Consider the following 25,212-nt stretch of genomic DNA (forward strand, 5'->3'; position numbering starts at 1 on the left):
GATTCTTCCCATCACTCCCTGAATATATACCCCCAAAGAGATTCTTGTGCGTTCAGGGAAGTGCGTGAGGACACTCATGGAGTATCTGGGCAGCGCGTCTCCTGGACCTCCTGACCCCGAACCCTGAATCAAAAAAATAGGGGGCTTTGCAGACCACCAAAACTCAGTGTGGTGGTGTGGTAAGAGAACCAGACGGTCTTGTACCCTCAAACTACGAATGGCACACGCAACAGGCTCTGCATCCGCACAGATCCCCGGGGAGCAGCTCGGCAGCCCCGCATCCCCCAGAGGCCCAAGAAATCTGCATGAACCTGAACTTGCTGCCCTGGGCCCGGCCTCGGCTAGCACGAAATGCGGCAGTGCCACGAAGCCGAGGGGCGCGGAGAAAGCCCGGGCACTCTCCGCAACTCGAGAGCCGCGCCCAGCAGCCTACCTCCGGCGGGTTGCTGGGGGAGAGGGCCCGCCGACGGACTAGCTGCTCCCACAGCGGGCCAGCTGGCTGGCTGGCTGGCTGGCTGCTGCGGAACGAGAGGGCTGCTGCGGGAGCGGACCGGCCGGCTGGCTGGCTGCTGCGGGGGCGCACGAGCTGCTGAGGGAGCGGACGGCCTGGCCAGCTAATGAGGGACCTGGCTAGCTGGATACTGAGGGAGCGGGCCAGGTGGCTCGCTGGATATTGCGGAACGGACCGGCTGTTTAGCTGGCAAGTTGGGTGGCTAGCTCCTACGGAAGCAGGCTGGCTACCGCGGGAGTGGGCCGGCTGTTTGCCGGCCTAGTTGGCGAGCTGCCTGGCGAGCTGCTGCGCCCACGCTGTAGCTGCTGAAGGAGCGCGCGGCACCGCCCCCGCGCTCCCGTTTTCCAGGCGCGCCCCCGCGCCCAGCGCGCAGCCGCACTGCTTCGAAACAGTTTCTTGTTCACGTCGGACGAACCGCTTCCGTTTGCAACGCCGCATTCCGGCCACACCTGCCCGTGCCCGAGCCCCGGCTCGCTCCGCCGCCCGGCCCGCCGGAGGAGGACCCCGCGCTCAGCCGCCCCAGCAAGCCATGTCCGAGGAGGGTAAGGGTCCCGGCCGGCCGGCTGGCTCGCCCGCCGAGGGAAGCGGGCGGGACGCGGCCCCGCCGGAGCGCGGGGAACGCTCCCTCATCGTTCGCAACAGCCCCAACGCCCGCTGCCGAGCCGGCCGGGCCACGCCCAGCGCGCCCGCCGCTATTCGCCCGTTGCCGCGCGGTCGGCGCTGCCATTGGCTGCTGCTCCTGCCCGTCGCCGCCGCGTCAGCGCCGGCGGGGGCTCGCGCCGCGGGGGTGCGGCCGGCGCGGCTGATGGCGGGCGGGGCTGCGCCTCTTCGCCCCCCAGGGCGTGCGGGCCCAGCGCGGCGCGGGGGCCCTGCCCCGCAGTGTGCGTTCCCGAGGCAGGACTAGCGGAAGTTACTCCTCAGAAGTAGTGTGGCCCAGCTACAGCTTGGTTCCCTCAGTTCCAGTGTTGATAGCGGAAAGCTTTTGCTTTCCATAGTCGTCAAATGGCGGGTGAACGTAGTGGCAAAATGTTGGGGAGACTTTGCCGTGGAACAGCAGGGTCTCAGCTCTGACAGGTTCCCTCAGCGCTGCAGTTACTCGGATACAAAAACTGAGTAAGGGAGAAATGAATGATGCTCCTAAAGTGAGAGGCCTGACCTAATGATTTCTCTATCAGAAGACACAGTGCGTAGCACAACTTAGGTGTCTTAGACTTCAGACGCTTTTACTTTGGACCCAAGTAGGTCTGTTTCTGGCAATTAACGTGCTTCACCTTGCCCTCTAGAGGCGTGACGTTTATACAGACTCAGATTAGTTTATGCTCGTTTAGCTTGTTGCTGTCACAGAGCTACTCTCTAAAGAAGTTCCGGTTGTGTCTTGCTCAGATGCTAATCTCCGTGTATGACTTCACTGTTAAGGAACTTTTCTGATTGAGAAATAGCCAGTTCACTGTGCAGTTCTACAAGCGTCAACATGAATTAAAGGGGTAGGACTGAGATGTAGGAGGGTGGGAGCTAATTTATGACACCGTGATATAATCCTTATTAAATAAACATACACAGTGATGTGTTTGTTGGTCTTTCTCTTTTGTCCTCAATTCTCTGGTCTCCTGATTGGCTTTTTCTGTAACTCAGTAATCCTAGCAAATACTTAGCCTGTACTAATCCCTGGCAATAGGAAAGATATTGTTCAATCAAAAGGTGCAGTATGAATTCCAGTCTTAATAAACACCAGAGGTCTTTGTGTGAGAGTGGTTTTACCTTGACTTTGAGTGGTTTTATCATTTCGGTGATCCAAATATGATCTATAAAGGCACAGGAAGCCTCTTTTATTATTTTGCTTCTTTCCGTAGTAATTAGTTTGTCTGAGCTTAACATTAGTTTCTGTTGTCTTAGTTGGTTGCAAATTCTGACAACAGCATTCTAAATTAACTGTTTCAGTGTTCAGATGCTGTTGTTAAGCATTTTATCTCTGGTAGAGTATTCTGGTGTCTCTGATTCCTGACAGCATATCTAGACAAAAAAAAAAAAATCAGAAGTGTGCTAAATTCGAGGATGTGACTTCAGGTGAGCGCTACTTTTTTTTCTGAGTGCAGTATTTAAACATCTTTATAAAATCCAGTTTGACTTATACAGAACTTCCATGGCTGGATGTTGCACCTGGGAGTGTTGTGATCATGTTTGTGGAAATACAGAGGTGTGTCTAACCAAACTCTTAGAAAATGAAGAAAACCCACTAGGTTTCTGTGAAAAGTTTTTAGTGATTTTGCAAGAAGCCTTCCAGGAACTCTGCAGTACTGGTTGAGGTACGATTTAGTACTAATTGCTTTCAGCCATCTCTCTCATCAACCTCCCTTTACCATTCTATACTTGATAGTCACTTATATTTGCGTTTGTGCAACAAGTGAGAGCATTCATCGGGTAATGTCGGATTCAGTACAAGTACTTCCTTATTCCACTGGCTTATGTCATGTATTTTAATAGAAACATACTTGGGGTAAGAAAAAAAGTCTGTTATCTTGTCTTCAGACTTCAGCTGAAGTATCAGATCTGCTTGTATTTCTGTGCTTGTAGCTCCCATTATCGTAGGATGCAGAAATCTGCTTCAAACTCTCAGTTATGTTTGCAGCGAGATTGAGTTAATAGGCAAATGATTGCTTAGAGTTGTGATGGGATGATACTAAACCTGAAAAGCGCTGGTGTCCTTGGGCTCTCCCTTGTGTTCACCTTTCTGTGTATTTTAGTGCAAGTGTCACGCCATAAATAGCGCAGGATCTCATAGTGATTCAAATTAAGCCTAGCTGTCCCTTTTGTGGCTTAGTTTCAACCCAGGTAAATTCTTTATTTATTTGGGTGGTGTTGCTTTGCTTGATTTGTTTTGGTATATAGTTCATAGCTGCTACAGGGTTTTTTTGGGCTTTAATGTTTTTCTTTTTAACTCTGCCTTTGAAAGAGTTGAAGTTTGTTGTTTGTTTGCTTGGTTTTAGTGTTTCTTGATGTTTAATATCAATATCTTTCCATCTTTAAATTATTTTAGAGAAAATAATTGATTTGTCTGTGGCTGGTCAGTGTCCTATCTTTGGTGGTCGGGGTCTGTGTGTGCCCCAGTTTATATTGTAGTTTGGTTGTATTCATCTTTTATTCCTAGATTTCGTATTTTTCTTTTTGCTTCTAGCTCTTTTCACCAGTGCTTGGATTATTTGGGGATAGGTGACAGAGTGGTAGTAAAAAGATACACTTTTTACCTACGTTGCAGTATGTTAATCAAATGACAGGATTTCCAAAGAAGAGAGGAAATGTTTCAAGTCCCAATTACTTTTAAATATATCTTCCTGTTGGTTAGTGGATATAAACTCTTGGTGATGCTTGGCTTCACAGTGCTGCATAAAAGGCTGTAATTTAGTATAGTACAGGATTAGACACAGAGTTCTACATTTTTGGGTGCAAATAATTCAGGTGTAAGTGCCTTTAACATTTCTCAAGCACCTGTTACCTGATGATTTTGTGCAGAAGTGAAGACAACCTCCTGATGAAAGAATTCTAAATGATTAACATAAACATCTTAGAAGTTAAAAAGATCACCTCCAATCTTGGCTTTTTAATATGGTCATTTCACTCTACTGCTGTGTCTATAAATGTCCTTCAAAATGTACAATACACATTTTTTATGAACTTGAAGCTTTTAGCATATCCTACTGTCTTACTGAAAGTACTAAGTCATAGCCTATATCATATAACTCAGAGTATGCAGTGGGTCTGAAAAGGAGATTAGTTTGGTTATGTTTTCTAATTTTAGATGACTGTTACTTCAGCCTTCAAATAAAAATTTGGAGTTCTCCTAAGCTGATAACTTGATCCAATGATTGGATAAATCAGCCTATTTAGTAAGTCTTACTAACGTGTAATCTACTTCACAGTAAAAGCCTTGTTTGAAATATGTTAACCTAAAATATTTTCTTAGTCACACTTTTTAGATTTATAATTTCCTTTCAAGACTTACCGAAAACGCCTAAATATCTATGTCATGAAATTTTCTGTCAGTGGAGTGAGTTAATGTATATAAATTACTAACTTGGCACAAGAAATGCAGTTGCATCTTCGTCGAAGTCAGAAGATATAGATGGCTTCGTTTTTTTTTTTTTTCAGGAGCACAAATTAATCCATCGAATTTGGCAGTTTGTGGTTTCTACCTGAGAGTCAGAGTTGTATTTCATACTGTTTGGTGCTATATATGTATGGTAGTATTCTCTATTTCTAGCACTTTAAAGAAGTGTCAGAAATATCTAGAATTTCTTAGAGGACTAAGTTGTAATGTCTTTCAGATTATGGGTAAATAGCTGGAATTTTTTCTTGTCACAAGGTTTTTAAGGTGTGAATAATGTTCTGTGTTCTAATATTCTACAAGTAAACTTTAGGTAATCCTCAACAGTCTTACAAACAAAATATTTTTGATCACATATATATTCCTCTTGCTGATGAATGTAGTCAATCTACAGCAAAGGCATTTAAATTTGTGTACTGACTTTAGAGGCCAGGCAGCTAGAATGCATTAGGGAAAGGAAGAAGCTGTTGGTATAAAGCAAGTCAGTCTACATTCTTGGAGCTGCTTTCCTTATGGTTGCAGTGTGACCAGTCATACTAATAAGCCTTCATGGAAATGGGTGGTGTATTCTAATCTCCAAGTTTCTTGACTGTCCATGTAAAAATGCTGTTCTGAGGAGAGAATAATTTCCTTTCCACGTGTGAAAGCAGCCACATTCAGCAAAGGGTGATGGAAATTTAAAGGCCAGGGGATGAGGAGAATCCTGGCCATCATTTGAGAGGTTAAATGAGAGGCTCTACTGCTTGTTGCTGCATTGCTTCCGCATCATTGTAAAAATGTGTTGTAGGTTTGGGGTTTTTTTAATTGAGGTGGTTTTCCTTTCTGCATTTTCTTCTTTGGTTTATGTTTATTCTCCAGCTGTGAGTTGCTGTAGCTACAAGCTTTGGAAACACTTTCTGCCCAGTCCACTGCACTGTTGAAATTCTGATTTTGAAACTTATTTAAGGGAGGGTGGTAGAGGGTATGGAAGACTGAGCTTTGATTTCAGTATCAACCACTTGTAGAATCTCTCCTAACTTCTGATCATACTGGCCTTCCTCTAGTCCAGATCAAGCTGCTCTGACATTGCTATATCTTTGCTACACGCTGGTTCCACAGAATCTTCGCTCTTCTATACTCATCACTCTGTCTGCCGCAGATTTGAGTGACATAGTTGCTGATCAGGTAGTGTTGTTTTGCTTGCGTTACTTGAGTGAGGCATGAGATCTGTGGCAAAGATTATGAATATACAGGTAAATTCTGTGCTTTTTAGGGTGGCATAAATAACATACAATTTGTATTGCGTTATCTAATTAGGGATAGGAAGAGGACTGCAGGACCGCAGAGGCCGAGCTGTAAATAGGGCGTTTGTCAGACCATGCATTAATCTGGCATCCTGGTTGGGGAAATTGGCAGAGAGGATTCTCATCCCTCCTGCTTCGATGCAGATGCACTTTTACCAACTCTTTGTTAATTCTCTCCCAAAGTAGGTAGAATACTAAATGATTGTCAACAAAAAAATGTGTGCCTGTGAGGCAGTTAAATAATTCAGCGCATGCTAATAACTCACGTTAGCTTGCAATGAACTTCAGTCAGTGAATATTACTGAAGTGTTTTGCTAAAAGCTGGACCTAAATTAAGTTCATGAGTAAGCCTATTGTTTAATTCTATACAGCTGATGAAAACTGGCCAGGAACTGTTTTCTTATTGGCAGCCTAAGCAGCATATCCTGGTGTGTGTCCTCAGCTAAACTCCTTTGTACAGGTCAGCTCTGCCCCAGGTAGCTTTCTGGCTTTGTTTACAGCTGTAAACAAAGCTCTTGACTGTGTGGCAGTTGATGGGTGTTTCTGAACAGACCATCAGTTTCTTAATCAGGTGACAGCCAAATCCAAACCCTGCTGTATTATGTCTTTTGAATTAGATGGGAGTATTGGCCAGAGGGAAAACTGAATGACATGTGGAATTAAACTTCATTCCTACCTTTGGATCTCTTCGAGAAATTGGAAGAGAGCAGGATTTGGAGTGAATTGGTTATGTGAAAGTAGAGACCCAAACTGGTGTTCCACTCATAGAGTTGTGATTCATTCTCGAAGCTCAGTCCGTCCTGTGCACTGAACAGGGCAGAGACCCTGTGGAAAATACAGCCTGTGTTATGCATAGTTAGAGTGTCATTATGCGTGTGTGCTGGCTGAGTTTCAGTTTGATTTCCTAACTTTATATGGTTCCTTCCATTAATTTGTTTCATCAAAAATAAATTCCACTCCTTTCCCGACCTTGTCAAAAACACTGGATCTAGCAATAATAACTGTAATACAGTTATTCCAAAACCAGGACATTTTCCTCTTGATGTAGTGTGTTTAATTGGAAAAAATCTGTACTGGCAATTTGCCATTCAGTGTTTCTGCACAGTATTGCATTGGGAGCCAATGTTTGGGTTGATCTGAATACCAAGTATACCATTAAGATTTGTAGGCTGATTTTTTTCGAGTGTAGTAAGCAAGTCTTAATTATGAAAGTAAAATTTCAAGACCAAATTACTACTTTTTTTCATATGCTTGAATATGTAAACTGGAGTTTGTAGAAGTGCTTGTTACTGGCTTATAACTGTTCCTGTTGAAACTGGTCACTTTAGGGAGAACTGGGTACTGAACAGTTTCAGAAATCCCACCAACTAAGGAACAGTAAGCTGCTTCCATTCTAGTGTGTGTTAAAACCTCAGTGTCTGTGTTTAAGTGGCTTTGCATTTAGATGCTGAGGTGAGGCTGAATTTTTAGTAGCGTGAGGTACAGTTGAGATAATGCGAGATGTGATACAGGCACTACAGCTGTCATCTGCTATGCAGACTGGCCTGTAGTCTTACCTGTTTCTCTTTCTGTGTCTGCTAGATTATTTGTGTGTGAAGACTGAGGAAGAGGATGAAGCAGTGATTATGGACCATGGAGAAAATGGACTGTCCACACAAAGCTGCATGCCAGTGCAACAAAACTGTGAAGCAAACAGTGCTGTTCACCACGTGGGTCAACTTGCCTATGGTAATTACAGTTCATTTTTATTGTCATCTGATAGTTAATGGCTAGTTTTAATGCCATATGTTCAGTGCTTTGGTATTCAGTGCCTTCTGTGGTACCCGTATCTTTAAAACACGTTTTATTAGAAAGCTACTTTTTAGAAATTGTTTTGCAGTGCCTTTAAAGAGAGGTGCCTTTTAGTTATTACTTTAGAAGTCTTTATAAATAGTGAGTCCACTAAAATATTATGTTTTAAAAAGACAGCTCTTTACTTACTTGGAAAGGAATTAATTAGGAAGCAATTTGGAAAATAAATGTCATGAAAGAACCTAGCCTAAAAAATTAGGTTTTTAAATAACCTGTCCAGTGTAACTTAGTACTGGAGATACTGATGTGTAATGATAGCAAGATGGTTGTTGAGGGCGATAAATTATTAGCTGTAAGTAGCCATTGTGGTTGTCTGTAATTCACTGTATTTATATTAACATGCAAGATCAAAGTCTCTCAAGAAATCTTACCCAGTGCTTCACTGGCCCAGACAAAAATTCTTCACAGCTGTTACAAGCATTTAGTAAGGCCAGGAGCAGTATTAGCAAGTCAGTGAGGAAAATGACTGTAACTAAGGGAGGGCACTTTCTAGTTTGGGGGATTTTTTTTTTTTTTTAATTCAACTAGTTAACTCTATAGAGAATCCCATCAGTATTTCTCTTCACAGACACAAGTTATATCTGTTTCCTAGTATTGTTGGGTGCTTCTGAGAGCCTTTAGTCTTTTTGGTCTTCTATTTGACAACAGAGTATTCTGTGATTTTCTGTATGTTTATGACTAGAAACAAATTTGGGAGTGGAGGATGGTGAGGATGGTTTGGATGGTTTACTTTGGGTTTTGTCTCTGATACTAAAAATAAACAAAAAAACCCACCAAAATTAAAACTTCTGCCCTAGAAGCTGTCATAGAGAGTTGCTGACCATGATTTTAAGACATGAGTAGTTATTTCATTATTAATAAATTATTCATGATGAGTGCAGTTGTTTCTTAAAAGGTAAAAGATGGTTTTGTTATCTGGGGGTGTATTAGCATTAGATATTGTCTAGTTAAAACCAAGTAGAGTGAGATATATGAGTGAAACACACCACAAGTTTATCTCAAATGTAACTATTGAACTTTGAACTGAAATTGTCTCTGCTTGTTTTTATTCAACCACCATCTTAGACTGGTATCTTGTAGAGCAGTGCCTTTCCTTCAGATCTCATTCTGTCTGTCCAAACTAGTTTCTTCTAATTTTGTATTGTAACCTTGCCTACAATACGAAGCTGTCAGAGCAAGCTCAACATCACGCAGATAGAGATCTAGGTCTTTATTTCTCCATGCATGCTGCAGAACATCTTTTATTTTGTTTTTTTCTTAGCCATTTATGCTCACAGTCAGTATTACTTTTACTGTTGCCTTTTTTAATACCATTGTGTTTGAAAAAACCAATATGAAATGGAATTTATCATTTCTGATCTAAATTAATTGGATAAATAACTGTTTGATAATAATGCTGGTAAACTAATTTCAAATAATCAAGCAGTCTGAAAGTTTAAAAAAAAGGGTGACTGTGCCTATTTTTACTGTAGTGAAATGTTTAATGCAGTGGGAAACTTGCTGACGTGCTTTGCGTTCGCTTCACTTTCCCAGGAAGCGAAGGCTTGCCAGTGCTTGCTGATCAAACAGCCTCACAAATGAGCCATTCTGCAATGATGCAGAGAGGAAATGGTCACAGCCCTGAAAAAATGGATTTTGTGTTTTTGCGTAATAAAAGAAAACGACTTTCTCCTGCTGTAGTGGAACACAATGTGGTATGTTTCACCAAACAGTAGCCCTTTGTTTAGAGGCCAGTTTCAATGTTATTTGGAATATTATTTTTCTTTCACTGTTGTGTGATGATTTGATGACATCCCACTGAAGACAAGTAGGGTGTCCCTGCATGGATGCTTCTATCAAGTCTTGAGCCTCCTACTCTGCAGTCTGTCTGTACACCCAGAGTTGCCCTATCCCAGGTGCAGAATCCAGCACTGTCCTTGTTAAACTTCATACAGCTGGTGGTTGCCCAGCCTCTGATTTGTTCAGATCTCTCTTTGGGGCCTCTCTGCCTTCAAGGGAGTCAACAGCTCCTCCCAATTTAGTGTTATCAAAATATTCAGTATGCTTTCCAATCCTGTGTCCACATCATTTATGAAGATGTTGAAGAGCACAGGGCCAAGGATGGAGTCTTGCAGAATCTCACTAGTGACAGGTCCCCAGTCTGATGTCACCCCATTCACTGTAACCCTTTGTGCCTGACCCACAAGCCAGTTGCTCACCCATCCCGTGATGTGTTTATCCAGCTGTGTGCTGGACATCTTGTTCAGAAGAATCCTGTGAGAGACAGTATCAAAAGCTTTACTGAAATCCAAACAGATTACATCAACTGACTTCCCTTGATCAGCCATTTGGGTCAGCTTGTCATAAAAGGAAATTAACTTTGACAAGCAGGACTTTACTCTCCTGAAGCCCTTCTGGGTGTGACTGATGACTCTGTTGTCCTTCAGGTGTTTTTCGGTAACTCCCAGAATAATATCCATAATTTTGCCAGTCATTGTATTCTGCCTGTTGTAATCAAAACAAAAGCATCACCTACCACCCCCAGACTGCCTTTTCTAAAATAAAACCTGATTGGTTAAAAAAATAAAATTTAAAAGGGAAAAATACCAAAGCAGACACATTAAATCCGTGGTGTATGGTGGATGGGATCAGCATCCATCCAGTACAAGGAAAATGCCAGGATTGTCCAGCTGGTGGCGCCGTTCTTCCCGGCTGAAAGCAGTTTTCAAGCCGTGAGAAAATTGCCTGTTCCAGAAATTTGTACAGCTTCTGCTTTCAGTTATACCCACTGAATTCTCATAATTTGAACTCAGAGGTCTTTTCCAATCTAAGTGATTCTGTGATTGCATAAGCTTGGCTGTATAGTACATATAGTTAGATGAGGAAGTTCTGCCTTAGAATAAGCAAATAAAAATGCATGTTATTATATATGTATATATTCTCTTCCTGTACGCTGCTAAAATTACTTGAAGAAACCAGAGTTCTGAGACTCTGCTATGGCAAACCCAGGGTCAAACTGGTAAGGAAACCATGTCTGACTGTGAAAGTAGAGTGTGTAGGGAGTCAAGCAGGGCACCTGACCCGCCCACTGCAAAGGGGCTTCAGTCCCAGCAGTTACAGTCTCTGGGTGACCACCAGAGTGTCTCCTGCATGGTCAGACAGGAAAGTTTCCTGAACACACCAGTACATTAATAAGATGACTGTGTCAAATCTTGTTTTCTGGGGCCCTCTTGTAGACAAAGGAGGGAATTACAGCTACAACCGAAAGTGTTCAAGTTGGATTTGTAGGAGAATTATTTTAATTTTTCAAAACATTGAATGTTCTTTATGTTATTTCCCAGATGAGAACCAGGGAAGAAGAATATGAAGATAGTGACAGTATAATTTATGAGTATGAACCAGACTATGAATGTGTAAGTTAATTTTCTTTTGTTGGACTGACTTGGAAAAGCTGCTTTGGGGATGCGTGTTTTGGGTAGGCTGAAGTAACATGAGAGATTTGAAGTTGGGATTTACTTGCTTAATGTGATATCCTAAGTCTGTGTATATATTAGTACCTTACACTTTTTTTTTTTTTTTTTTTTTTTTTTAATATATTATTATTTTAATGAAAAAGGAGAGCATTTTATCTGAAGCTTCCTATACTGGATATCAGGAGAATCCTCTTATGGAGATCCTCAGTTATTGCCAGGTATTTTTTTACCTTTATATCTGAAATGACATTTAAACAATTTCAGTTAAACTTCAGGAAGAGCTGTGTTACAAACTTGACAACCAGTGACTTGATCCTTTCCAGTTGTTTGCTTGTTAGTTGCCCACATAACTACAATATTTTCAAATTAAAACTAATCTCCTTCATATTCTCTGAACTTTTCATGAGAATACTATTCAAATGTTAAAAGCTTTAATACAAAATGTAGAGTTCATTATTCAGAGGAACTTCACAGTAACAGGAGAGATATGGCAGTGATACATACCCAGCTATTGAAAGTACATGTTGCTTCCCAAAGGTGTGCCAAAACTTCTGATAGTGTTGTTTTTGTGAGTTCTTTCCTTTTGATTTCTGAAGCAGCAACTGGAAAAATTGAAAATAGATGCACTAAAAATTAAAAGCATCCCATATTTGTTCAGGTGAGCACTTGTGTGACTTGAGTCATTCAGGACATGCTTAATGGAAGTCAATTTGTAAGTGGCTTGTAGCCAAGTGTTAATGTCATGTAAGTCTCCTTAAGCATTCAGCAGTGCTGTGGAAGGAGGTTTGCTATGTTTTAGGGAGGGAGTTCAGCTTTTAATTGAACTTTCTTGGTTTCTTCAGGTTTAGGTTGGGTTCTTGTGAAACAGTACTGTTTTCAGTCTTATGTTTGTTGACAGGCCATGTATGATGCCATTCAGAAGTTGGATAAAAAATTTGATCTGCTTCATCGTAAGGTCTCGGAAATGCAGCATACTCGTATAAAGCCATTGTTGCTCAAACCTGTGAGTATTAAAGACCTAAGGCATTTATTTTTGATCTAATTCTCTCATTTCCTCTGATGCTTATTTAAAAAAAACCCAATCCTTTCAGCAAGATTAAAATTAGTAGCAAATTAGTAGACTTAGAATCTATTTCAATTCAATTAGTTGAGATTTCTGACTATGTGCCAGCTTTGGTCTCCTGTGTTGTTATTGACTGGTGGCCACAGATTGGCAGTGACCCCCATCAAATTCAGGATGCTGTGATAGATGCTGTAAAATTCTATTTGTATTGGCACGAACAGAAGTGAATTGTGTAGGTGCATCTTAAACTTCAGTATTTTGCTGTTGCACCTTTGCAACATGTGATGTGTTGTCTCATTGGGTTCTGCAGTTAGAAGAGAATTTAAGCACCAGTCAGGTTGGTTCAATTGACTTACTGAGTTTTAGATCTCAACAGTATGTTGTCATATCCATTACAGTATAAAATTTATTATTTTTCTTAATGAAAACTCCCTTTTAAACATTTTTAACAAGGTTTGATATTGAGTACACAGTATTCATTTTGTTCCTAAATGGTCAATCTACTGTTACCTAAGGAGACACAATATTAGTACTTCTAACATTGGTCTTTAAAAGGAAATCATAACAGATGATTTTTGAAAAAGATCATAAAATCCATAATGACTTTTTTGTCAACAACATTGCCAAGCTTTTAATGTGGCAGAGATGATTCTACTGTCGGGAGATGTCAAGACAACAGTAAGGCCATTTGCTTTAAGGGTGGATGAAGCTGAATTTCTCACACCTGTCAGGTATCAGTGGGATACTAGGTTTTATCTGGTATGTGTTTTTGTTTTTAACTCCAAGGTTGTGCTGTCCACACATGGAAAACCACAAGTTTCAGGGAATAAACTAGTCTTGTCACCTACAAATGAACCCTGTGCTTTTATCCTCCCCTCTGATATGTGGGATGGCAGCTGCTTTAATGTTTAGATTTTTGGGTTAAAAGTGACCTGCACCGCTTTTTTTTTTTTTTTTGTCCTTCCCCCCCCCCCCGAAGGTTTTTATCCCTATAAAGAGTAAGATGCAACCTGCCAACTATTTTCTTAGGTTCTGCCATTTAAAACCATCAGGAATGCTGTTGGGTTTTTTAATAGCTGTACCATTGCTGTCCTTGTGAAGGGCTAATGGAATGGTTTTTGGTAAAGGTACTTAGTTTTATTAGGTGACCTTCAAACCTGGGGAAACAGACAGGCTGTCAGAGACATAAGACTTCCTTAAGATCGTAGGTTTTTTGAGATTACAAGGGTGAACTATAATGAGATTTCCCTAACCAAACAAACAAACAAACAAAACCACCAAAAATAAAACCAAATAAGAAAAATCCACATCTCATCTACATTTGGTGGCTTCTGCTCAGTGACTTGTGCTTTGAACTAGAATGCATGCTGTATGGTTTTTATTAAAAGTACTTGAAGTGACGGAAAACGTAGCCCATCTCTCAGTTTGTCTGTCTCAGGCCCTTTGGAATCTTCATTGTAGGTGAGATCTGAATGTTTAATTTTTCAGCTAACAAGTGAAAGAAGAGAAAGTGTTTGGGTTTTTTCTTGTTTGAAAGGAAGCTAGCTTGGCAGTGGATACATTCCTTGAAAATTCATCAGCCAACGACTGGGTCAATGACTGAAAAAATTTAAATTTTATTTTGCCTATTTATTTTTTTATCAAGCTCTAGAAAGTAATTTTGCCACCACCCCAGGTGGAAAAAATTTGAGAAACACTGAAGCTGACAAGATAAATTCGTAGTGTTGCAATTACAAGTGAGAATAGAAGAAAGTAGAGGGAAGGCTAAAACCTGCTAGCTATAAGTAAGTGACAGCGACTACTTCAAGGAAGAGTGTGCGGTCAATAGCATAATTACTAAAATCTGGTTTTCCTGGTTTGTTAAAAAAAACCAAACCAAAATTAATCTATGTCTAATTTAACCTTTTAACTGTTTTTTTGAATTACATTTGCAGAAACCAGTTGGATTTAAATACAGAAGTTCCAGTCATCTACACCCAGGAAAAATACGAGTACAAAAACACATGGAAAGGGATTTAAGTCTTCATCTTTCTTCATCAGGCCAGGGAAGGCATAGCCCAGTTGTAAGGGTTGCTTTACAAAATGGCCACGTTCAAGTCAATTCCAAAGTGAAACATGCCCAGCAGAGCTTCCAGCTTGAATCTCAGCAGCCTGAGCAGCCTGTTGGAAGGGAGAGTCCACCACTCCCCACTATAGTTTCTACACATTCATTGCATTCATCATACACAGCAACTAATGGAATGCCTGACCTTTCACCACAATCAAATCTTGCTCCCAGTATTGTGGAAAGTACTGTCAACTTTGCATCTTCACCAGTGGCATCCCCATCAATACCAGCACCATCTGAGCCCAGTAATGAAAATAATGCTGTGGAGTTGAACTACAGAAATACATCTGAGGATGTGAATATTAGTGAAGAACTACCATCTTCTTCAGTCTTCATCAGTCCTAACTTTGGTGAGTTCCTTTGCGAGAAATAGTCAGAAACAAAAGCTAAAAGAAATGGCTGGTACTACCACAAAGCTTTGATTTGCAGTAGGTGCTTTGGATTCTTTTCACTCTAGGCTCTTTTTCTCTTGTAATGTAACCTTTTTTAACCTGTGTATAATTCACAAGCAATGTGTGCATGCTATCCATGTGTTGGAGGAGGAAAAAGAGATTGCCACAAAAGCTAAGTGAGTCATATACCTGTGTGCATGTTTTAAGAAAGCAGCTTACCTGATCTGTGTGAAGGAAATACCTGTTTTCTTCTTGTGGGGGATTTTATCCATGAAAAATCCTTCCTATACTCAAAGCCTGCAGTGTTTGCTTTCTTTCAAAATACTTCATTCCATAGGAAAAGGAGAATTCTATAGATCTTTGCATTATAATAAAGATACACATATAACATAGCACCATGTATTAAAAACTAATGTCTTCTTAAAGTGTAAATGCCCCAAGTTATGTACAAGGCTGAGCTATGACTTTTTCATTGCTTTTGGCCTAAGAAGTAAGTTTGTACAGCTGAAGAGCGGCATGAATAGTAGGTGAAATACTCAGCTGTCTATCTAAAAATTTGTGAACAATCTATGATTTAGCAGTTCTGTGTATGGATATGCCACTCTTCATGAGTCAGTGTCTTGAAAACATACATGGTATCTGCACATGTAAAATAGGCCAGTGTGAACATTGTGGACAATTGGCTGTTTAATGTATTTTCTTGGGTGTTTTGATTTCACTTAGTTATGTTGGTGGTTAATGTGAATCAAAAATACACTTCTGCTACCGTTCCAATTTAAAGCTGCTTTTGTAAGAGCAAAGATGAGCAGTAATACATAGTAGAATTAACTGTAGTAGAGAACATACTCTGAAAGTCAAGAGAAAGAGTTTGAAAAAATGTTCTTACAACTTGCTTGAGATTTTAAATATTTTTCTTTGAATGTTTATGTTTTACAAAAGAGTTTGTTGGTGACCCAGCAAGAAATGTGAAAGTTCTTGGAAACCATTTGTTGAAGGCTCAGCAAAAGACTAAACCCAAGTATGCAGCGCGCCACTTGGTTCGTGTCTTGTTCCCCAAGAAAACTTTATTGTGCAGCATTATGGGAGCAAGTGCACGAGGGCGCAGGACATTGGACCCAAACAAAATTGCTGCAATAAGAGGTATGTTACCTTTCAAAATGCACAGTTTTACTTCTTTCATGCTTAACGAAGTTTTGAACTTACAAGGAGCCCTTTTCTGTATTTTTCTGGTTAATCATTGTCTGACAGCTGATGAACACATAAATGCCATAGTGGATGTGCTCCACTGTACAGTATCTTTTTGTTTTGAAAGTCCTGCTTTGTAATAATCAATGTTCATTTTTCTTCAAAGTGGATAAAACAATTCCAGTTTCTTCTAGTTTTGTGTACATCGTGTTCATCACTCATGCTTGCTATCTCTAAATTTTTAATTGCAGTTTATTTTGTGTTTGTGTGTGCCATGGATTTTGTCAGTGATTTTCTGTTTGGTTGATTTGGGTTCGTTTATGGCCATAGTATACCTGGGACAAACATTAACTGGTGTTTTTGAAACATTCTTATGTGTGATTCTCTTGATTGAGAAATGGTGAAGATGGAGGGGGCTTTTTTTTTATAAAAAAGTCATTTACACAGATCCCATGGCACGTACGTATTAAAGGGTTAAAATTGAGTGTGATTATATAAACCATGTGAAATAGTTGCAGCAACAGCATTACCCTGTCTGTTCTTTTACAGGGGGGGTGGTGGTTTTGGAGTTTTTTTTAAAGTTAGTGCGATAAATCATGCATTTCCTCTAATTCTCGCAGGAAATGTTTAATATAACAAAAGCATTATTCACAAAATCTCAAAAAGTATCACAGAACATCTTGAATTCATAGTGCTTCTTAGTTTCAAAATATAAGTTTATTATCTTTATTTTTCAATGGAAGTCTGAAGCTTGTAAATGGAGAACAGGAAACATGAAGCATTAGTTAGCTTTCTCTCTGTTTCTAAATTAGGATACTTCTAAATACTGGCCTTTGTCATGAAGCTTAAAGCATTTTGTATATTTTATATGTAGAGTTTCTTGCAACCAACTTTCCAACCTATGATTTGAGCGAGCATGGAAAAGACTGGAAGACCTGTATCACAAATGTCAATGCTATGATCCGCTGTTTACGCTCTGAAACCAAAGCAAACTCAGCAAGTTCGCCTAAGGTGATCATTTATTAAGTATTAAGTTTGTGCTTTTTTCTCAGATGAATTATTTGACCTCCTCATGGTACAAGTGCTGTAACTGGAAATTCCTTGGATTCTGTCTCTGCGTTGGGAATTCCCATGCTGGGAATACTGGAATATGCCTTTCTCTTGCTCTGCCTCTTCCTGCTCCTGTGTCCAAAGTTCAGTTAAGATACGTTCAGGCATAGGATACTAAAAGGAAAGCACTGCAAACATTGCCCAGAAGTAGTGTCAAATTTGATTGAGAGCTTAAACAAGTAGCTGGTAGCACTTGTTTTCACCTGCTTTTTTTTTTCAGGTATATCCAGCCATGCATTTCAGTTTTATATTGACTGAAACATCACTCCCAAAACACCTTGAACTCCATTTACCTCTGCTTCTAAAATGCTCTGTGCACATCTTTCAGTACTTACTAACTGTTCCACCTGTGGTTTTCATGATAGAAATTCAGGCATAACTATATTGTAAATATCTGAAATCTAATTTATGCTAAATGTGAAGTAAGCTGGAACACTAATTAGAAAACTGGTAGGCTTCTCTCAGTGCATGTACTAACCTCATTTAATGTTTCAGGAGACAGCTGAGGGAAAAGAAGAAGTGACTGATGCTCCTGATACATCTCATTGGGTAGATTTAAATTTTAAAGAAGATAGTGGAGACAATTCTCAAAACTCTCAGAAAATGACTGGCTCCACAACTGACACATTGCAGAATTCAGGACTGGATAAGTTTCCAGAAGCTTTCCACATATCTTCGGTCAAGAAACAACAGTGTTTGGAACCAATGGGTAAACTAAGAAATTTCTGTTTCCTGGAATTGCTTGTTACATTTTGAATGGTCAGTGAGAGGCAGAAGATGCTACTGTAGGTATAATTGTATAGTAAAGGGATTTTCTGAACTATGTGACTCCTCTTTCTCTCTTGAGGCAGTCACTTGGTGTATACATAGTAAGTCTTTTTGAGAATGAACAAGAACGTTATATCTGGCTAACAGAATTTGTGTTTGCATTTACCAGTGACCCATAATGCATATCCACTCTTCACATTGGGAAGTTCAGCTTCAGTTACTCTGTTCAGTTGCCCTGGCCTTTTTTCTTTTATTTGGTAGATATTCTGCCTTAAACAAGCAATCTAGCTCAGAATAGCTAATGAATGGTATTGCAATTTCAGAAGAAAAAGCACACCTTTCTGCAAAACTGACTCTTTAGGGCAATAAAAGTCTTAAAGCAGCCTTTATAATTTCACTTTTTTTAAGGAAAGTGTGCAATATGCAAATGAATTGGGAAGAAAATCCATGTAGCACTTGTGATGCTTAGAGACCCTCAAGGAAAATGAGCTTAGTTGCCCTTGGAAGTAATTTATTTGATTGGGATCACTTTGGGGCTGTATCAGCTCTGTTCCTGCACCCAAGATTTATTAGTCAGATCCCACAGACCTGTCTATGTACTAAAAATTTTGCATTTTTTCTTATTGATGTTTGCAGTGAAGTCAGGTGGAAGTAGTTAAAAAATATTCACTCTTTTTCTGTTTCCACTTACAGGATCTAAGCACCACTGAAATAGCAGAACTTTTATTTACTTACATACTTGGAAAAGCATCATCTTTTCGCATGAGATGAAAACAAGTTAGAAAGCAATCATTAATAATGCAGATTGCACTGCTGAAGACAGATCAGAAGTACTGTTACATGGTTGTAAACCAGGCAGGGTTTTCTGGCTGCTTGGCCATGTGTCTGCAATGTGTTTCACATTAGCATTAGCCGTAGTGTTACGATTTTGGTCTGGTCTTTCCAAGTAAGGAGGGCAGTTTCTGGGTGAACATTTTGTGTTAGTTTTGATTTAATACAGCCTCTTTGAAGCACGGTCAGTGTTGTATGAGTAAAATATCTCTCTTCCCTCCATGACATCTTCTCTAGAACCTCTTGGGAGCCCATGGCGCAATGTTCAGTTGCCTTTCTCAGTCATTTATGTCGCTAAGGGGAAGACGCGGCCAGAGTTGTCAGCTCGGTTCCTAATTCGTCATATGTTCCCTGAAGAAGTGCTGGTGAAAAGCAACGTGTATGGTAGTCTTGATCGTGGCATGAGCCCACTGGATTCCAATAAAATTAATGCTCTCAGAGGTAAGTAAGAAAATCTCTGTTAAATCATAATGTGGGGAAACTAATAAGAGTATTAACTTTGTATCCTGTGAACAAAGCATGGAGCTTCAGAAATTAGTCTGTGAAACTGTTCTTACAGGCATTTTTGCAAGCAGTGGAACAAATTAGGAGGAAGTAGATGAAGTTATATTTTAGGAGCTCAAGAAATTCTTCAGCTCATGAACCTGGTTTGTATGGGAAAACTCAGTTGCCATGACATTGGCTTGAAAGGGCAATGCAGTGGGAGATGGAAGCAATCCCTGAGGATTCTGGAGGACATCAGAGATAATTTCTTGATACAGGGGCTGTGTAGATGAAGCACAAAGCAGAGATGTCATGTACAGCAGGTTATGGCTCCCTTCACAAAAAGGGTTGTTGTGTGATAATTGGTGGTGGCATTGCCTGTAGAGATTATGAAATTGTGGGCCCCGAGGTCCTGAGTAGAGTTAGAATGGTCTGAGTATATATAGGCTCTATATCTTGGGAGAGCAGACTTTGACATATTTGGGAAAGTCTCAGATGGGAGCTTGTGAGAGACAGCTCTGAATAGGAGAGAAGCTCATGGAAGTTGGCAGATCTTTAAGGACAGCCTTCTGCGAGCACATGAGAGTCCATCTTTATGCTTAGGAGAACTGAGAGAGTTATGGGGAGACAAGTTGGGCTAACCAGGGAATTCATAACTGAGCTCTGGAGCAAAAAAGCCACATGTAGAGATTGGAAGCAAGGAGAGCTTATGAAGTGGAATTTAGCAACTGTTGTGGTTTAACCCATCAGGTAGCTAAACACCACACAGCTGCTTGCTCACCTTCTTCCTCTGTGTCCTGTTCCTCCGCCCCACCCACTGGGATGGGGGAGAGAACTGGGGAAGAAGGACTGCCTCTGAGGGTACAGCATTCATGCTAAATAAAATGGAGCTGTGGCTCACACCCTCTGGGGTAATGTCTGGGCATAGCCTGAGGGACAGAGCATGCCAGAAACCATTCCCAGTATGGCAACCATTAGCCTGGGGAACTTTGCCACTCAAATGTCTATATAGGCATGTAGATGTATTTTCTTTCTTGACATTTTGAGCTTAAGAAGCATTCAGAAGATCTGTTAAGTGTGTCTTAGGGCTGCAGGAACACCATGTAGGCCACAGAGCAGATGAGAGACAAATCCTGTGTGTTGTGGTTGCAGCCAGGCCGTGTCACTTGGCTCTGGGGCCAGAGGATAGTCTCTGGCCCTGTTTCGTTGAACACAGCCTGACTGGATGGCAGCACCAGCTCCCTGAATGTTACCCTGCAGAGCAGGAAGGGTCCCTAAGTATAGCCTTACTATAGTCCCAAAGACTGGTCAGTTTTGGTGAGAGAAAAAACGTAATTTTAAAAGCCATTTTGTGGACCATGCTCAGAGGCTCTGTAGACCTTCTAGGAATTCCAGTTCTGTGCTGTTCCTCTGAGGCCAAGTATTCTTGAATTTACTGTTGGGGATGGAAGTAAAAAGAGCCTGCTGCTGTTTCAGCCAACAGCTTGTGTATCCTTTCTCAGCATAGTTTATACCAGGAGCATCATGAGGCACACTTACTCTCCCCTTTACCTCTCCTCCTGGAGCAGAGTGAACTGCAAGAGCACAAGTTTTTATTTCAAGTTATTTTCTTCCTTCAGACGAAAGTTTTTCTGGCAAAATGGGTTTCTAGGTTTTTAACTACAAGTTAAAATACTAACTGTAAACAATGATACTCAGATTTTTGCTGTTATATGGAAGAACAAAGCTGACACAATGTCTACTAGCTATACCTTTCTACTGTGAAGGCAAATCTAGATGTTAATCAGAGAAGGAGAAGCAATATTGCTTTTGATTTGAAATTACAGATGAGAATTCCTTTTTAGTGTTTATTTAAGTCTTCTAGAGGTTTGCTTAGAGAAAATATGTAATTCAGCTCAGCTCAGAAGGACAATCACTCCTCAATAACTTTAAAAACCGATTTTAATTTTGGTTTTAAGCTACTCATTTTAAACTACTCATTTTACTCATGGAAGGGGTGAAAGGTGCCATAGTCCTACCCTTTTCATGTCATTGCTACCAAACTCAAGTATTTGTTTACTGATCTTATTTGCAGTACGGTAAGCAATGAGCTCTCGCAGTTTTTCTGTCCCTGTGTTTCCTTTACACCTGTGTTATGCTGAATTGCTGTGTTTAATTTTAGTGAATATAGTTGTCAGAGTGCTCAAGGAGTGCTTGGTCCTGCTTAATACTGGTCATTCTGAAATGGAGGCCCAGGTTTTTTCTTCGCTAGCTGACCACAGTAGAAGCTGAAGTTATTCAGCACTTCAAGGATCAAGACCACATACATGGCCATGTTTTCTTTTCATATTTTGTTCTTATGCTTAGACGTTTTTTTACTCATTTTCAAATCTAACAGAAAGAGGGAAAACAGTATCTGCCCTGCTTTGCTTTTCAAGGCTTGTAATATGCCTAGCTGTCCTGGTTTGGTAGCATGCACTTGTTCTAGTTTAATTAGATCCAGAAAGAGTATATAGCTTGCATAAATAATTGATAGCTCACTATTACATATTTGTTTATTTTTAGACTTTCTTCAAGAGAATTTTCCATCCTTTGATCTAAATGAAAGTGGATTTGATTGGAAGGCATGCGTGGCTGCCATAAACAGCACAATCCGCAGTCTCAGACACGAGCTTAAAAAGGCTACGTCTGGAATCCGGCAGAGGGCCCTGGCAGTGCCGCCCTTGAGGGCAGAGTCCCCCAAAAAATCCCACATCCGTAAAGCCAGTGGAAAGCAACACTCTCATCTCACGAGTTGAAGCTCTCTAACAGCTGTCTCAAATCTTAATTTAGCAGGTTTTTATTAATTCCGTGTAGAAGCCTGTAACATCAAGCTGTCCTGTTCAACTGAGTTGTCAGCAGCACTAAATAATATCACTTCATGAGACCAAAGTTAGCAGAAGACTTGGGAGCCCTAACTCTTCGCATAAGTAGCGTTTGTGCTCCTCGGAAATGATTTTCACTGTTCCCTATAGCATTTGCAATGTGCTCTCTCCTAAAAGCATCTTACTCTCATGATTCATTGAATCTGAAAGATTAATCTGATTAGAAAAGATGCACTGTGCATCAGTTCAGCAGAAGCAGATGGAAAAGAGGAGAGGAAAGAGTGGTCCTCCTTGGAGGATGAATCACAGCCAGATAAATTATCTCATTATGTGTGAGGAATTAAATTTGCTTTGACAATTGGATATCTTCAGCAAAAATATCAGAGAGGAAAAAAATCTTTTAAATTGCATTTTGTTAACTTGTTGTATCTGGACTTGATGATCTTGGAGGTCTTTTCCAACCTATGATCTCTCACATTTTTGCCTGCTATAGCAGTCTTTTTTGTAGGATAAGAGGCAGACACAACAGTGTAAGTACAGCTGGTAATACTGCTTTGCTCTGATTTAGCTCCATAAAAAGGACAAAAAAACCATCCAAAACAAACAATCCAATGGTTGGTTCTGTTTTTTCTTAATGAAAATTAAGGAAAATACTTTTTCAGGATCCTGGACTCCACCATTTTGTGGTTATTGCAGCTGAGGCTTCACATTTTCAGCAAATCCCTTGTTGTAGGTGCGTATGAGGTCCAGAAAAGCACCTCTCTGTCAATAATAAATGTTCATGCCTTTGCCTTTCCTTTCTGTCCACATAAGACTCAGATTTATTAGTGCACTAAGTTATATATTTTAAAAAAAAGAACAAACCAAACAAGCTAATTTTAACAAACTAATTTTCAAAATCACTTGGATGTTGAACTCTTAAAAATAAATAAAAATTAATTACCATCTATATTCAATTTCACTTCTTGCTCAGTTTCATTTGGAAGTTAAAATTCAACAGTAGTACCCGTACAGAAGTTAATGGGGTTTTTTGTTGGGTAGGTTCTTTGGGATTTTTTTGTTCATTTGTTTTCAAAAGAGGAAGTAATCATAGAATCGTAAAATATGCTGAGTTGCAAGGGACATAGCAGGATCATCAAGTCCAGCTCCTGACTGTGTACAGGACCATCCCCAAAAATGATACCATGTGCCTGAAAGCATTGTCCAAATGCTTCTTGAACTCTTGTCAGCCTTAGTGCTGTGATCACTTCCCTGGGGAGTCTGTTCCAGTGCCCAACCGCCCTCTGGGTGAAGAACTTTTTCCTGATATCCAACCTAAACCTCCCCTGACTCAGCTTCATGCCATTCCCTTGGGTCCTGACACTGGTCACAAGAGTGAAGAGATCAGTGCCTGCCCCTCCACTTCCCCTCATCAGGGTGTTGAAGACCACAATGAGGCCTCCCCTCAGTCTCCTCCAGGCTGAACAAACCAAGTGACCCAAAACTGCGCCCAGCACTCGGTGAGGCTGCCCCAGTGCAGAGCAGAGCAGGACAATCCCCTCCCTGGCTGGGCTGGTGATGCTGTGCCTGTTGTTCCTCAGGACACAGCTGACCCTCCTGGCTGCCAGGGCACTGCTGACTCATGTTCAACTTGCCATTGACCAGGACCCCCAGGTCCCTTTGCATAGCTGCTCTCCAGCCTCTCGTTGCCCAGTCTATGCACAGAGCCAGGGTTGCCCTGGTGCAGAATCCAGCACTTGCCCTTGTTAGACTCCATACGGTTGGTATAAGCCTTTCTGCATCAGTCACACGGTCCTCCCAGTATCTGTACTGGCTGACTGGTGTGTGAACTTGCCTTGCCACTTGTGTTGGGTCTGAGTGCAGTCTCAGACATCCAACTTCTTCACAGAAGGAAGCTTCTTGGAAGACTGGCATAGGAAGTGGATTTTACCTGTGAAAGTTGTGGAAACTGGGCCTTCCAAAATAATGCCTGTACATAGCAGAATTAGATTGAACTAAATCTGTCCTCTCCTAGGCAAAGGTTTTATGGTTTATTTGTTAGCAATAGGATAAAACTGAACTTATTCTCACTTCACCTGCTGTTCATAACAGTCTGTATTATATGGAGTATAGGATCAGCTTTTTAATTGCAAGTTAGGATATGCAATGGCCTTATCAAATATAAAATTAGTTGGTAATTTAAGTTCCTTCTGCCACCTCTTTGCAGAAGTCCTCTGTAGGATTCAAGAATTAGACTGAATTTCTGTTTTTCTTTTCTTACTAGAAATGTACTGCAAATTTGGTTGTTCTGGTGTACTATTAACAAATTCTTCTGTTACTGTTCTAAACAGTCCTTATTGTAAAAGGCAAGAACTTTGTTGTGTATAGGTATTACTAGTTCCAGCCTCAGAAAAAGCCAAAAATGCTTATATTTTTTCAGTAGTTTTATGAATTTTTTTCACTGCCCTTCACAGATTTTAATGGTAGAAGGATATATTTATTGAATGACATGTCTGGCACTGAAATCTGTTAAGTGTGGTGCATACCTATAGCTTCCATATTGAAAAGAAAATTGAATTAATTGAAGTAGAAATAGTTTCCTTGTTTCTGTTTCGAATGTATCAAATTTTGCTAACTTTTATAAAGTAAAATTAAAGTATTTTGCTGTTAGGAATAAAGTATTTTAAAATTAAAACTAGCATATAGCTCTTTGACTACATATGTGTCTTAAGTATTTCTTGCGTCACGGATCTACAGTTCAAGTACAGTTCTCATCTGAAAAGATTTTTCTGATGTCCTTTGAAGAACCAGGGCTTTGAGAGATCATCTAGTTGAGGTGAGATGATTTCCAAATTTAGACTGCCTTCACTGTAAACCAAAGCAAACTCTTCTGGACTTGACTTGTCAGTTACAGCTGTGTGTGAGTTACCCAAAACAGAGCTTTCCACAAAAGGGCAGGAGTTGAGTAAAATTTTTAAGAAAGTCCTTTAAACTGATGAATTAGGAGATGAGGCCTTGTTCATGCAGTGGCATACATTTCTGTGTTAGTCCTTATCCAAGGAATAAAACAGGGCTGACGGGAAGCACTCGGGATTCACTGCCAGGTTCTGTGGATCCCTGGATGTGACCTAAGGAGTGAACAGTTGTTTGCTGCACTTTGCGTCAGGGAGCAGCTTGAGCAGCCAGGGCCGGGCACCCGCAGCACAGGCAGCATGTGCCCTTGCCAGCACGGTGCTCTAGTGCTGGTCACTGCCC

The 25,212-nt window shown here is 40.6% G+C and overlaps 1 protein-coding gene across 3 annotated transcripts; it reads left to right on the top strand.

The window, feature by feature from the left end:
• Positions 1-927: 927 nt before the first annotated feature.
• Positions 928-24,504, top strand: BEND2 (BEN domain containing 2). Of its 3 annotated transcripts, none has more exons than XM_082277735.1 (12): positions 928-1,053; positions 7,475-7,621; positions 9,278-9,438; positions 11,065-11,136; positions 11,340-11,414; positions 12,095-12,199; positions 14,194-14,716; positions 15,698-15,898; positions 16,818-16,954; positions 17,549-17,762; positions 18,890-19,093; positions 21,680-24,504. In XM_082277735.1, the coding sequence occupies exons 1-12, from the start codon at positions 1,041-1,043 to the stop codon at positions 21,910-21,912; spliced, it is 2,085 nt and encodes a 694-aa protein (XP_082133861.1). In that variant the 5' UTR covers positions 928-1,040; the 3' UTR covers positions 21,913-24,504. The 3 variants fall into 3 exon arrangements, with proteins under 3 accessions (XP_082133861.1, XP_082133862.1, XP_082133863.1); XM_082277736.1 differs by having other exon boundaries at positions 17,552-17,762; XM_082277737.1 differs by lacking the exon at positions 928-1,053 and adding an exon at positions 2,758-2,814.
• The last annotated feature ends 708 nt before the right edge of the window (positions 24,505-25,212 follow it).

This window comes from Coloeus monedula (genome assembly GCF_965178545.1).
Source record: "Coloeus monedula genome assembly, chromosome: 3".
Taxonomy (NCBI): domain Eukaryota; kingdom Metazoa; phylum Chordata; class Aves; order Passeriformes; family Corvidae; genus Coloeus; species Coloeus monedula.